The sequence below is a fragment of the Ranitomeya variabilis genome, chromosome 6 (assembly GCF_051348905.1).
Source record: "Ranitomeya variabilis isolate aRanVar5 chromosome 6, aRanVar5.hap1, whole genome shotgun sequence".
Classification (NCBI taxonomy): domain Eukaryota; kingdom Metazoa; phylum Chordata; class Amphibia; order Anura; family Dendrobatidae; genus Ranitomeya; species Ranitomeya variabilis.
Window position 1 is genome coordinate 345,396,918 of NC_135237.1, and position 15,701 is coordinate 345,412,618.

General features: G+C 40.4%; 1 protein-coding gene across 4 annotated transcripts in view; it reads left to right on the forward strand.

Annotated features, from left to right (window-relative positions):
• HIVEP1 (HIVEP zinc finger 1) overlaps positions 1–15,701 on the forward strand; it is a 311,461-nt gene that overhangs the window by 195,047 nt on the left and 100,713 nt on the right. For 3 of the 4 annotated variants that reach the window (XM_077269893.1, XM_077269892.1, XM_077269895.1), the window contains exon 3: positions 1,355–1,408. In XM_077269893.1, coding sequence (XP_077126008.1) covers positions 1,355–1,408 — 54 coding nt within the window. Of the gene's footprint in view, positions 1–1,354; positions 1,409–9,801; positions 9,838–15,701 lie in introns of those variants that run through there. The other variant, XM_077269894.1, reaches the window with a different exon arrangement.

Consider the following 15,701-nt stretch of genomic DNA (forward strand, 5'->3'; position numbering starts at 1 on the left):
GTGTTTTATCAGCAGGAGATTATCAGTGCATCAATAGATCTCAAGTGCAGGTCAGACCAGCTAACTTATGTAACCCCGCCCTCACCACTAATTGGCAGGTTGCTGACCATGTGCGGTGTACACAGCTGCCAATCGGAGGTGTGGGTGGGTTTATACACAGCTCAGCATTCTGAGCACTACTACATCTACAGCACACAAACAAGAATTCTATCAAAACTACACCAGACAGTCCAGTAAGTGACACATCCCTGAAATAAGGTTCTCTGCCCTGACATCATGCCGCTCTAAGAAAACACAGCGATAACCTGCTGACAGATTCCCTTTATGAGGTGTCAGGTTTGTCTTTTGTAAAATGAGAATTTTTTTTGGTGCAATAGAAAAAAACCTTTTCAAAGCAAAAAGGTCCAACACCTTTTATGTTTTATTGAGACATCACGAAATAAAGATAAAGTTGCCATTTTAGATACCCCATTCAAAAGCTGGATTAGAGCAAAGACTGCAAATCCCAGCATCCTCTTCCTTACTTCCCAGCAACTTGCCAATGTAGGTGAACCAATATTCTCTGACTGCAAGACATGTCACACCATAGCTGGAAGCCACCCATGAGACCATGTAACCACTTGCACTGAAGACAAGTCTATTAGTGTATTAATAATAATAATAATAATAATCTTTTTATGTAGTGCAAACATATTCCGCAGCGCTTTACAGTTTGCACACATTTTCATCAATGGTACATTAGTAAATTATTTCCTGATATATAAAAGATATAATGTATATTTTTTTGTCTGTGGATAGCCCCTTTAACCATGTTAGACATAACAGTTGTTTTTTTTTGTTTGTTTGTTTCACTCCTGTTTTGGAGCCACATTCATCATATACACAGAGACCTAGGAGTAATATTACAGGGTATTCACATGACTGCCACCTACTGGTCACTAAGAAACTTGTTAATGTCAGGCTCCTATTTCGGGTATTACAGTGATGATGAAATAGATAGTCCACTTTTCCTTTGAGATGCCATCTACTCAGTCTGAAACCATTTTTCCCATGTTGTAAAGGATATAAAAAAAACGCAAAAGCTCCATTTTAGTAAAAGTAAGTAGAATAGAGTGCCGTTCTGTTTGAGAGCATGGTTTTGTAGGGGTGACTCTGGTAGAGATACGTTACTAGGGATTACAGTTTGTGATTGGTTATTCTTGTGGCTTTCTTTCTTGTTTGTACCGGATCATCATATTTGTGTTGTTTTATCATACAACTAAAGATTCGTTTCTTGGAAAATAAAACGTATTGTTTTTGTTTGGTTTTGCACTCCACTTGTGAATACCAATGATATGTTTTGTTTTTATTTTAGATAAAATAGAAGAAGCCCAAAAGAAGCTAAACAATCCTCAGGAACCCCAAAAAGGTAAATCATCTCTACAGTTTGTATACCTTAATAAATAAATATTGTATTTATAGACTAGCACCCTGGGGATAGTAAAGAGAATCTCGGAACTGCGGCCCGAGCCGCGGGTCCTGTGTGGTGGCCCATAAACTAGAAGAAAGTTACTGTATATAGCAATCTACCAGCGTTACCGCACCATATACCTTGTTTTGTAACTCTAATGTTCTTTACTCAGAACACCAGATCATAGTGGTGGGAATTTATTGATGGCTTTTCCACAGATTTCTCACATAAAAATGTGCTAATATTCGGGTTTCTGCTAAAATGTTCAACTTTTATCTACTTGATACTTTCCACTATTGGTGAGGTATAGACCTCGGATCAGCAGGAGGGGACATGGACAATTGCGTTCCAACCAATTTGTCAATTCTAAAAAAAAAATAAAAATGGCTAAAATATCCAAGCAGAAGTCTACACTCATTTGTAAGTGCCCTATATTTCATTTTCTGTCTTTGTATTGTAAGACTGAAACATCTTACAGTGGTTCTAAAGAGTCATGCTCCTCTTAATAAATTAGGCGCAGTTTGCTCTGAGTAACTTGTCAGTCTGCTCCAGTGAGATCAGCAGCATTCTGTCCATAGGTACATGCAGAATTCCCGGCATAAAAGGAGCTTGATGCTGCTGGATTGTCAGTCATCGTCTGCACATACCATTACCACTCAGTACAGTACGAGGTGACTACTTGGGTTAATCTCAGGTAGAGGTCAGTCATGTGACTGATTATGTTAAATTGTGCTTTCTTCCATTATTGTTAATGTCTCCGATGCTGCTGTTAAAAAGTAATCTTTTCTAATGTCGTATTCATACTCAGCAGGCACTTTGATTTCTTGCAAATCCATTGGGGTCCGAATCCTGAGTCCCCTCGCTGATGGCTTAATAGACCCATGAACAGTGCGCTGCTCCTGTCTGAGCACACACTTAGGATTTAAAGGCACTGTCAGCACAGAGTGACTGTTCATATCAAGTACAGGCGCTCGGGGCTTCATGGCGACCAATCATTTATATACACCTTCCCACCTGCTTGGTTTCCTACCCTACCCCCACCATTGATTAGTAGCTTTTTGTTAATATAGAGTGTACACAGAAAGCTGCCAATAAGTGCTGTGCATGGGGTTATACATGGCTCACCCTTCTTTTAGCTCTTCTACAATTTGATTTTGCATGGTATACATTTTCTTTTGGTCAGTTGTTGCACAGTATTGTCACCAATGCAATTGGATACAAAAAGGAAAAAAAAAATAGTCCAAATATAGGCCACAAAAAACTTGACACCTTGCAGTATAGTTAAAAATAAATAATATATATATATATATATATATATATATATATATATATATATATATATATATATATATATATATAATACAGTTGTGGCCACAAGTATTGACACCCCTGCAATTCTATCAGATAATACTCAGTTTCTTCCTGAAAATGATTGCAAACACAAGTTCTTTGCTATTATTATCTTCATTTAATTTGTCTTAAATGAAAAAACACAAAGAGAATTGTCCTAAAGCCAAATTGGATATAATTCCACACCAAACATAAAAAGAGGGGGTGGACAAAAGTATTGGCACTGTTCGAAAAATCATGTGATGCTTCTCTAATTTGTGTAATTAACAGCATCTGTAACTTACCTGTGGCACCTAACAGGTGTTGGCAATAACTAAATCACACTTGCAGCCAGTTGACATGGATTAAAGTTGACTCAACCTCTGTCCTGTGTCCTTGTGTACCACATTGAGCATGGAGAAAAGAAAGAAGACCAAAGAACTGTCTGAGGACTTAGAAACCAAATTGTGAGGAAGCATGAGCAATCTCAAGACTACAAGTCCATCTCCAAAGACCTGAATGTTCCTGTGTCGGGTCATTCCATATCAAGTGATCCAAATATGAATATTTTTTTTTACCTTACGTCTTTAGATTTTTTTTATTTTTTGTTTTTATGAAGTACAACTTTAGTTAATTACAAATTAAAAGTTTAGAATTTTTTTCTTCATCAGTTAATTTTTTACAGATTTTTAAAGTTTTGAAAAAGCATGGATTTTGGCCTGGTATGGCTTTACATTTTTTATCATATCTCGGGCTAGAATTAAGATAAAGAGGTGGGAGAGGCATCATTTTTCTCCGAACGGTACTGGCTTTCATTTGATATGTCACAAGACTATGTTTCTTTATATTTTGTTTTGGAGAAATCAAATTAAAAATTTTGATGCGCAATTCTGAAAAAAACGTATGTTTTAAAATTGTGAAAAAATGCATGTGTGTTATTTCTGTCCTTGTTTATATTTGTACAGGGATTCAACTTGGGATCTATCACATTTGTATTTTTTTTTAAGCCTTGAATCATCTGATTTTATGTTTGTGTGAGTTTCTTCCTTTTTTCTTTTCAAATTACAACTTACTGCATTCAACATTTATATGTAACAATAAAGAAACACAAAAAACAAATACCGAAGTGCCAGAATAATTACATCTTAATCATCATAACTTGCTCTGCATTTTCAACCTGAATTCATTGAACAAGCCAAAAGATAAAAGGTGATCACATCCTCAAGTGTGGTTTTCTAAATACAGTCTCGTCCTAATTATGTTAAAAACAAGATTAAAAGAACCAATATTTTTACCACCTATTTATACATGGAACAATTTTTTTTCTACTATATCACTAAACATGACATTTCTGAAGTGTTTAAGAAGAATAGTACAGTAGTTAAATCCTCGTACTATAAAATATGAACTAATCAAACAATTAATAGTAGGTTTTTACACTGGCCTGTTATCATCAATGTGTCCCTTCTAGTGGGTGAAATGTCATCTTGTCCATAAGCGCTCACTAGCAATGGCCGTTTCCTTCTGTGTCAGAGTATGTCCGGCTGTCATGGTGCTCGGCTCCACCTGAGTTATATCTGATTTTTGTTCACTTTTACAATGTCTGATTTTCTTGGATACACAAAGGACGGCGCTGGACCAGACGGTGCAGAAAAGTCACTTCTACGTCTTCATTTTCACAATCTTTGGAGAGTCGTAGCCGTCAGCGCTGATCATATTCACAGGTCACATCACCAGTTGTCATCCATTGCCGATCTTGTGCTGCCTTCTACCACGTCATGGACGTCACTGTCTTTATTTCTACTACATGGGATGACAGTCCGGTATTGCGGAGTCCCTGTGATGGGTTCTGCTTCCTGTAACCGATGTTATAACAAACTCCTCCTCCCCCCCGTAGTCCTGGTTTGTACAATACATGAACTGGATGTTAGGAATATTTTTCTCCCTCCATTTGAGGAGTTTCCTGGGTGATAAGATTTGGTGTGAATACGGCCTCTGGAGACCCGAGCTGCCGGCCGGTCATCTGCTCTGCAGTCACCGTCTACCCCTGGTCATCCTCAGCCCTAACAAAGCTTCTCCTCTGTCCTCTCCTGCTTCTAAGTGGTAACATAATAAAATAATACAGTAATATCTAGCAATCATGGATTATTTGGTAAATCTAGACCCCACACTGTTAGACCACAAGCTGAGCAGATCTGAAATCAAGATTTTTGAACTGACACTGTAATAATTTTATTTTTTAAAATATGATCCCATCATGATCCCATCTTGTATTTTGGTACAGATGTGAATAGGAGCATAGCAGGCACATGTGCAGTTTTTGAAATTTTTAAATTAAACGTTTTTTTCGGAAATGCGTTTTAAAATTTTGCGCTTGCGTTCGCATAGGTAAATTATTATCAAAGATACTCTTGTGACATATCTGGTGAAAGCCTGTACTGTTCTGAGTAGAATGGTGTTTATTTTGTTTCTCTATCTCTTTTCTAGCCTGAGTTATGGGGAGAAATGTAAAGGCAGGCAACACCGAAATTCGCACTTTTTCCGAACTTTGAAAATCAATAAAAAATAAAAAAAAAAATCTAGAATTTTTTTTTTCTTCACATTTTGCATTCTCTGACACACTATTACCAAATAACAAAATCTCAAAAGAATTAAAAATATAGTGGTAAAAATCATTGGTTCACTTGACATGGAATGACCCTGTCTACCGTGCGCAGTGTCATCAAGAAGTTTAAAGCCCATGGCACTTTTTTCACGGAAAAGAAAAATTGACAAGAGATTTCAACGCAAGATTGTGCAGATGTTGGATAAAGAACCTCGACTAACATCAAAACAAGTTCAAGCTGCCCTGCAGTCCGAGGGTACAACAGTGTCAACCCATACTATCCGTCGGTGTCTGAATGAAAAGGGACTGTATGGTAGGAGACCCAGGAAGACCCCACTTCTTACCCCGAGACACAAAAAAGCCAGGCTGGAGTTTGCCAAATCTTACCTGAAAAAGCCTAAAACGTTTTGGAAGAATGTTCTCTGGTCAGATGAGACAAAAGTAGAGCTTTTTGGGCAAAGGCATGAACATAGAGTTTACAGGAGAAAAAAAGAGGCATTCAAAGAAAAGAACACGGTCCCTACAGTCAAACATGGCGGGGGTTCCCTGATGTTTTGGGGTTGCTTTGCTGCCTCTGGCACTGGACTGCTTGACCGTGTGCATGGCATTATGAAGTCTGAAGACTACCAACAAATTTTGCAGCATAATGTAGGGCCCAGTGTGAGAAAGCTGGGTGTCCCACAGAGGTCATGGGTCTTCCAGCAGGACAATGACCCAAAACACACTTCAAAAAGCACTAGAAAATGGTTTGAGAGAAAGCACTGGAGACTTCTAAGGTGGCCAGCAATGAATCCAGACCTGAATCCCATAGAACACCTGTGGAGAGATCTAAAAATGGCAGTTTGGAGAAGGCACCCTTCAAATATCAGGGAGCTGGAGCAGTTTGCCAAAGAAGAATCGTCTAAAATTCCAGCAAGAATGAGTTACAATGAGTTGTAAGAAACTCATTGATGGATATATATATATATATATATATATATATATATATATATATATATATATATATATATATATATATATATATATATATATATATATATATATATATATATATATATATATATATATATATATACTGTATATATATCATTACTTAATTCACAATTAAATGGTTGCATCAAGTTCTCCAGAGAAGGAGCCTCTCTGTGGGTATGCCACTTCATGAGCACATAAAGTTTTGCAGGCTGAAGACAATGTTTTCCTGAAGTGTCTTTTTTGTTTTCTGTCCTGTCACTCTTTACAGTGGCTTAGCCGCCTGCTATTTTTTTTTTTAAACTTTTTTTTATAGAGTACTGAAACACTTAAGTGAATCTATCATTTGCTTTACAACGCCGACCTGTAATCCAATTCTACACCCTGGGGTGCTCTTTCCATAACCTAGTACTAGTGGCAGAGCTGGTGCAGCTCTGATTAGGCATCCAGCTCTTGGACTTCGGTCACCAGCAGCAATGGAAACCCCTCTTCCTTCCACCATGTCTGGAATACATGTAACCATATTGCTTACTTAAGGTCGAGCAGCTCCTTGCTAACCCTGGTAGGGTAGTGAGTCCTCAAGACGCCGTCCACTTTTTATGTTTTTAACCACTTCACGTTTGTATAATTGTGAAATGGTTAAAAGACGTATAAAGGAAAAGAACATGTGAACAGTAAGTCTTTTTAAAATTGCAGTGCATAAATTCTGTATAACGTTTATTGAGCGCTTTCTCAGGCAAGTAATGGAGCGTACCTGCCTGAAAGAGACGTTATGTAGATACTGACAGCTATCTGCATGTACAGTCACAGAGGGAAGACTGTTAATGGACATTTTACACTACAAGATAGTCCTGAATAAACGTTTTTTTTAAAGAAAGCTCGTTTCAAGATTATCTTGTTGCAATCACCTGATAAACAAGCAAATCGCTGATTCATTGGGCGACATCACTTTTTGCGCAACATAAAAGATAATTGCTCTGTGGTTCATCCTCCTGTGTAGACAGGACTCTCTGCCGAGAACCATGGCAGCTTATGCACACTGAGTGATCTAGTATAGATCGCCGCTCAGTGCACAATACTTGCTTTGGTCTGCCTGCCTCAAATGACCGCCTAACAATATTGTGTCATCTCATGCCGCCGGTTGGACGACTAAAGCTACTTTCACACTAGCGTCGTGCACTGCACGTCGCAATGCATCGTTGTGGAGAAAAAACGCATCCTGCAAAGTTGTCTGCAGGATGCGTTTTTTCCCCATAGACTAACATTACCGACGCAGTGCCACACATCGCAACCGTCGTGTGACGGTTGCGTCATGTTTTGGCGCACCGCCGCCACAAAAAACGTCACATGTAACTTTTTTTGTGCGTCGGGACCGCCATTTTCGACCGCGCATGCGATGCCGAAACTCCGCCCCCTCCTCCCCGTACCTTACAATGAAGCAGTGGAAGCGTCTTAAGACTGCTTCCGCACGCCAACGTCGAGCATTTTCTTCACAGTATGCGTCGGTACGTCGGGCCGACGCAGCGCGACGGCCCCGTACCGACGCTAGTGTGAAAGCAGCCTTAGTCACTGGACTCGTATGCATACAAAGAGCAGGGATTTCACTGTGTATAATGCAGTCTGATCAGCACTTTGTGCTGGTAGCATCCTTTCTGTACATCAGACACCATCTTCATCATGATAGTTTCCCGTTAATTGTGGAGACTATTGTCCATTTGGACAATTTATTTTTCCCTAGTACATCTAGTGGGTTATTTGCATTCACAAGTAGGTTTGTTCTTGCTGTCAGGCCTTTACTGTCTTTAGTGAGAAATAGTGTAGACGTGTCTCTGGATAATAAGCCATCTTGTAATATTGTGCAGATTAGAAAATATAATGTGATAATATTGTGTATTGATTACCATTTCATTCTGCATCCTTTCCATAAGTGCTTCTCATCTCAAGCCTTCCCTGACTCAGCTGCCTCACTCGTCAAGTTCATGCTCTGACTCCCTTTACATTAATCATGAAATGTAAATGAGAATATTTGACATATGCAAATAGAACATTCTGTCTTTAGAGCAGGGAACACCATTTGCATGATGGCCTCTTTAGGGTATACATAGCATCCAAACAGTGAAGTTGCAGTAATTTATAAAGTATCTAGAAAAGGATCCAAGGCACCAGGAATATATTATTGCATGAAATACCGTAAGTATTTGATCACCTACCAACCAGCAAGAATTCTGGCTCTCACAGACCTGTTAGTTTTTCTTTAACCCCCTAAAGACCAGAGGTATTCTTGATTTATCATTTTCATTTTTTGCTCCCCTTCTTCCCAGAGCCATAACTTTATTTTTTTGTGAAAATGTCCATGTCAGGGCTTGTTTTTTGGGGGACGGGTTGTAGTTTTGAGCGACACCATTGTTTTTAAAATACCGTGAACTGGGAAAAAAAAATTCGTAGTGTGGTGAAATTGTAATAAAAAAAAAAGTTAAATCCCACAGTTGTTTTTTTTTTTTTTTTTTTTTTTATACCATGTTCACTAAATGCTAAAACTGACCTGCCATTATGATTCTCTAGGTCATTATGAGTTCATAGACACTAAACATGTAAAGGTTCTATTTTATTTAGGTGGTGGAAAAAAATTCCAAAATTTTTTTAAATAAATTGCGCCATTTTCCCAAAGCGTCTCCATTTTTCATGATCTTGGGTTGGGTGAGGACTTATTTTTTGCGTACTGAGCTGATGTTTTTAATTATACTGTTTTGGTGCAGATACAATCTTTTAATCACCCATTATTGCATTTTAATTCAAATGTTGTGGCAACCAAAAATAACGTAATTCTGGCTTTTTGACTTTTTGGCTTCTTTGGCTTCTCGTTGATGTCACCTTTGTATTGTAAGATGACATCAAGCCCTGCTTAGTAATGGAGAGGCGTCAATAAGATACCTATCCATTACTAATCCTATAGTTGTTAAAGGGTTAAAGAAAGACAGTTTTCCCATATTTATTGTACCCCTAATTCCTGCGACGCCCTCTATCTCCTGCAAAAAAATAAATAAATAAACAAACACAAATACTCCCTGTTCTGATGTAATCCATTTAATAACTAGTGTCCCACGACAATGTGACTGCTCTGTAGGCCTCCCGCGATGCACTGACAGGAGGTAATGGCTCCTGCAGTGCATCACTGAAGAGGTCACCGGAGATCAGGCTCTCACTTTACGGCAACGCTGCGTGATACTTTTTTCACGCCAGCTTTGCGGTGACTTCTCTTCCGGCGGTGGAGGGATACATCGCGGAGGATTACCTCCTCTCTGTGCATGCCGGAGGGCTTTGTAGAACAGTGACCTCTCCCAATGTCACTGTTCTACATGGGAAATCATTGTGGGACACTCGTTATTAAATGGACTACGGCGGAAAGATAAGTTTAGGTTGGTTTATTATTTTATTTTTGTTACAGGAGAACGAGGGCGTCGGGGGACTAGGTGAATGGTGGGTATGTACTGTATGTTGTATGTTTGTTTTTTGTTTTTTTTACTATTGAACACATGCATCATCTGATGGGACTACTGTCCCATGATCGGCAATGCTGTCACTGTCATATGTGACAGCATTTATAGCCGGATGGGAGCAGTAGTCCTATCAGACGATGCCTGGACCCGCACACACCAGCACACACACAGAGACACAAACAGACACACACAGACCTGCACGCACACATACACGCAGACCCCCGCAGACAGACACGCACATGGTCTCCGCCCACACTCCGCCTACACTCTCTTCCTCCTCCAGATCTGCAGCATTTCTCGCTTGCAACTCCACAGCAAAACCGCAGATCTTTTTAAACTGGTTTTGCGGCTGATTTGACTGAATAAATGGAAGTCAATGGGTACAGAAACGCTGCAGATCCTCAAAAAGAATTGACATGCTGCGGAAAATAGAATGTTGCAATTCCGCATATTTTTACACAGCATGTGCACACCAATTCTCAATTTCCCATTGACTAACATTGGTTGTGCACTACACTGCGGATTTGATGCAGTTCCGCGTGTCCAAAAATGCTGCGGAAACTCATCAAAATCCCAACGTGTGCACATAGCCTTAGGGTCTGAGCACATAAGTATTTATGCACTATTTCTGCATCTTTTGACAGGAAAAACGCCTCAATTTTTTACTGGTGTTTTTAGTGCAGATTTTTTCCCCTTCATTAGTATGAATGAAATCTGCTTGAAAAGTGCTAAAAGAATTGACCTGCAATAGATTTAACTCTACACCAAATCTGCAAGTCCATATAAGCAACGTGTGCACGAGACTTTAGGATTCTCATTCACTTTGCTGGCATCAGAAAACCCTACAAATTTTGTGACATCTGCATGGAAAAAAATGCAATGTGTGCACACAGCCTTAGGCTTGTTCACTTGTGTCTTTTTGCTGCAAGTAGAAAGCTGCTTTTTACAGTACCAACAAAAGCTATGAGATTTCAGAAATCTCATGCACACGCTTGTTTGTTTTTTTTCTGACTGAATTTGAAAACTTCTGATTTTTTTTAAAACTTAGCATGTCAATTCTTTCAGCGTTTTTGCAGCATTTTTTTCACCCAGAGAAAGCAATACATGTAAAAAGGCAGTAAAAACGTTGCCATCAGTTTTTGCAGCATTTTAAGTGAAAATGGCAGGTACATCAGGGTCTGAGACATATTTGTTTTTAAGATTTTCCCAAGTTTAAACCAAAATGTCTTGGTTGACCTTACATGAGCAAAGCAGTTATTATTATTTTAATTAATGTGTACTAATACTATGTTTAAAGTAAACAGTGCCTGACCAGCTCAATTCCCTACTAATTTGTAAAAGTAAACAGTGCCTGACCAATGTATGAGATTGAACAATATCTAACTAACTCAACTTCCTTACAAGTGTTTGACAGTAAACAATGCCAATCAACTCAATGCACTGCCAATGTCTTAAGGCCCCGTCTCACATAGCGATTTACCAACGATCACGACCAGCAATACGACCTGGCCGTGATCGTTGGTAAGTCGTTGTGTGGTCGCTGGGGAGCTGTCACACAGACCGCTCTCCAGCGACCAACGATCAGGGGAACGACTTCGGCATCGTTGAAACTGTCTTCAACGATGCCGAAGTCCCCCTGCAGCACCCGGGTAACCAGGGTAAACATCGGGTTACTAAGCGCAGGGCCGCGCTTAGTAACCCGATGTTTACCCTGGTTACCAGCGTAAATGTAAAAAAAAACAAACACTACATACTCGCCTTTCGGTGTCCAGGTCCCTTGCCGTCTGCTTCCTGCTCTGACTGAGATCCGGCCGTACAGCGAGAGCAGAGCGCAGCGCTGACGTCACTGCTGTGCTATCACTTCTCACTGTACGGCGGCACTCAGTGAGAGCAGGAAGCAGACGGCAAGGGACCTGGACACCGAAAGGCGAGTATGTAGTGTTTGTTTTTTTTTACATTTACGCTGGTAACCAGGGTAAACATCGGGTTACTAAGCGCGGCCCTGCGCTTAGTAACCCGATGTTTACCCTGGTTACCAGTGAAGACATCGCTGGATCGGTGTCACACACACCGATTCAGCGATGTCAGCGGGGCCTCAACGACCAAAAAAAGGTCCAGGCCATTCCGACACGACCAGCGATCTCGCAGCAGGGGCCTGATCGCTGGTACGTGTCACACATAGCGAGATCGCTATGGAGGTCGCTGTTGCGTCACAAAACTTGTGACTCAGCAGCGATCTCGCTAGCGATCTCGCTATGTGAGACGGGGCCTTTAGGTAAACTATGTCTGACCAATTCAACTCCCTCTGCTGTTTTCGATTTGCAATTCTCTTCTTTCATGAACTCATTTGGACTTTTTTTTTTGTTTAGAATAGTCAATGGTTATTCAGACATTAAATTTTATTTCCACTAAGTAATTTGATCAAAATGCCCTTTTTAAAAAAAATGTTTTATGGTTTCACATATGTCTTGCATTGCTGGCCTAACATTTTGCATTGATCATGCTTGTATGGTGGAAACAAAGCTGAACTTTAAGATCCTGAAAAATGCAACAAGAAAAGCTGCGAAAGAGCCATTAAAACCTGCTTTTTAACTGACAAGAGATCAGGTTTTGGCTGCAGTAAAAAACCAGCATGTGAACATAGCCTTATAATCCAGATAACCAGTTAGTAAAGTAAAATATTTCCAAAGACACCTATCTTGTGCTGAATGAGCAGTATGGAAATTTTCTTCACCATTTCAGTGTAGTTGTTGTCCATGCTTCCTTTCTATCAGTCATATACAGAGAAGAATGTAAGTCCCTATGCAGATCCTATTTACAGGAGGGTTTAACTCCTTCACCCCAAAGCCTGTTTTCACCTTCATGACCAGGCCGAATTTTTGCAATTCTGACTAGTGTCACTTTATCTAATAATATCTCTGTAATTTAGTAATAACTCTGTAACTCTTCAACAGATCCCAGTGATTCTGAGATGATGCGACCTACCTTCGTTTGTGATAATGTCAGAAATTTGGCAAAAATTTAGCAATTTTTAAACTTAATTCTTATGCCCTTAAACCAGTTATGCATGTAGGATAGCTGCGGAGACACCATCACGTGTTTCTCAATGCAAGCAGTGAATAGCCAGGCCTTTCCCCGGGAAGGAACAACCACGGGAAGGGCAGCATCCAATAAAGGAAAACATCCAATACAGGAAAACCACCTATGCCAAGCATGGTATCCATCCACAGACAGCTGTTTCGGGGTGTTTGCCCCTCATCAGTGTGGAGTAGGAATCTGGCTATTAGGAGCAGTGCCTAGTAAAAGGCTGTAAAGGAACAGATGATTGGCCTCGGGGAGACCAAAACATCCAACACCGCGGAGACACCATCACGTGTTTCTCAACGCAGTGATCCAGAACACTGCCCTTCCCATGGTTGTTCCTTCCCGGGGAAAGGCCTGGCTATTCACTGCTTGCGTTGAGAAACACGTGATGGTGTCTACACAGCTATCCTACGTGCATTTGCATATTTCCCATAAGGGATGGGGGCAGTGTTCTGGATCACTGCGTTGAGAAACACGTGATGGTGTCTCCGCGGTGTTGGATGTTTTGGTCTCCCCGAGGCCAATCATCTGTTCCTTTACAGCCTTTTACTAGGCACTGCTCCTAATAGCCAGATTCCTACTCCACACTGATGAGGCGCAAACACCCCGAAACATCTGTCTGTGGATGGATACCATGCTTGGCATAGGTGTTTTTCCTGTATTGGATGTTTTCCTTTATTGGATGCTGCCCTTCCCGTGGTTGTTCCTGCCCGGGGAAAGGCCTGGCTATTCACTGCTTGCGTTGAGAAACACGTGATGGTGTCTCCGCAGCTATCCTACATGCATTTGCATATTTCCCATACGGGATGGGGGCAGTGTTCTGGATCACTGCGTTGAGAAACACGTGATGGTGTCTCCGCGGTGTTGGATGTTTTGGTCTCCCCGAGGCCAATCATCTGTTCCTTAAACCAGTTATGTCACACAAAATAGATAATAAATAACATTTACCACATGTCTACTTTACATCTGCATCATTTTTTTTTTTTTTTAAATTTTGTTAGGAAGCTAGAACGGTTAAAATTGCTCAACAATTTCTCACTTTTCTAACAACATTTACAAAACCATTTTTTAGGGACTACATTACATTTGAAGTGACTTTAGGGGCCTATTTGACAGAAAATACCCCAAAGTGACACCATTCTAAAAACTGTCCCCTTCAAACTGCTCAAAACCAAATTCAAGAAAGTTTATTAACTCTTCAGCTGCTTCACAGGAATAAATGCAATTTTTAATTTTCACAAGGGTAACAGGAAAAAAATAGACCCCAAAACATGTTGTGCTGTTTCTCCTGAATTTGCCAATACCCCTATGTGGGGAAAAAACTACTGTTTGGGCGCATGGCAGGTCTCTGCAGGGAAGCAACACCGTTTGAACGTAAAAATGCCTTGAATCGAGAGTGGACGCCATGTCGCGTTTGAAGAACCCCTGATGTGCTGAAACAATGGAAACCCCCCACAAGCGGCCCTATTTTAGAAACTAGACTCCTGAAGGAATTTATCTAGAGATGTGATGAGCAGAATTTTTTTGAATTTTACAACACTGAACTGGGAAAATGAAAAAATATCTATTTTTCCAACATTTTTTCATTTTTACAAGGATAGTAGGAGAAATTGGATCCTAAAGTTTGTTGTGCAATTTCTCCTGAGTACACGGATACCCATATGTGGCCAAAAACTACATTTGAGCCATAGTGCAAAGCTCCAAAGGGAAGACGCGCCATATTGGAATTAAGATTTTGCTGGAATGGTTTGAGAGTGCCATGTCATTGGCAGAGCCCCTGAGGTATCAGGATCCCCCATAAGTGACCCCAAACTACACTTCTAACTTAATTCATCTAGGGATGCAGCGATTTTATTGACACCACAGGTGTGTCACAGAATTTCATACCATTGGGCAGTGAATAAAAAATAATTATATTTTTACCACCAAAATTTAGTTTTTAGCCCCAGATTTTACATTTTCACACAGGGAAATAGATAAAAAATGGCACCAAAATTTGTGACACAATTTCTGCTCGACGTGGAAATACCCAATACGTGACTGTACAGTACTGCTTAGCCACACAGCGAGACTTGGGAGGGATGGAGCATTATTTGCCTCCTGGAGTACATATTTTCCTAGAATAGATTGCGGACTCCATATGCAGATCCGCTAAGTGCTAGAAGAGCAGAATAGCCCCCTTAAGTGACCCCATTTTGAAAATTATACCTCTTTGGTGATTTATTTACTCCAGCTGTGTTTTTCAGAAACAAGCAGCAGTGGATGTTGCTGGGTCAAAATTGTAAATCTGCTATTGTATGTCCCAGTACGTTGTAGTGCCCAGTACATTGTAGTACATTATGCCCCGCACGTTCTGAAGATATGCACCCATAAATTAGGCAGGCTCTCATCGCTGCAGAAGTGTCAAACATGTTGATACTAAATGTGGTTTAGGCACACTGGGGTTCAGAAGGAAGGGGGCACTTTGATTTGGGAGTGCAGAATTTGTTACATTTCTTTTAGGGGGTGCGAAGTGTAAGCCAGGTTTCACATTAGTGTATCTGTGCGCAGCGTAATATCTGTATGTGTCATGTGTACATATCTTTAACATGGTGTATGCAGGGATATGCTTTTGCATGCGGATGCGTACGCCTGCGTCGTTTCGCGGTGTCCGGCGAACGCAACATGTTGCATTTTTTGAGGCGTCAAATATTGCGCAATCTTGAGCATGCGGATGAGTGCGTAAAAACAACAAAGACTGTCTATGGGAGTGCGTTGGTATGCA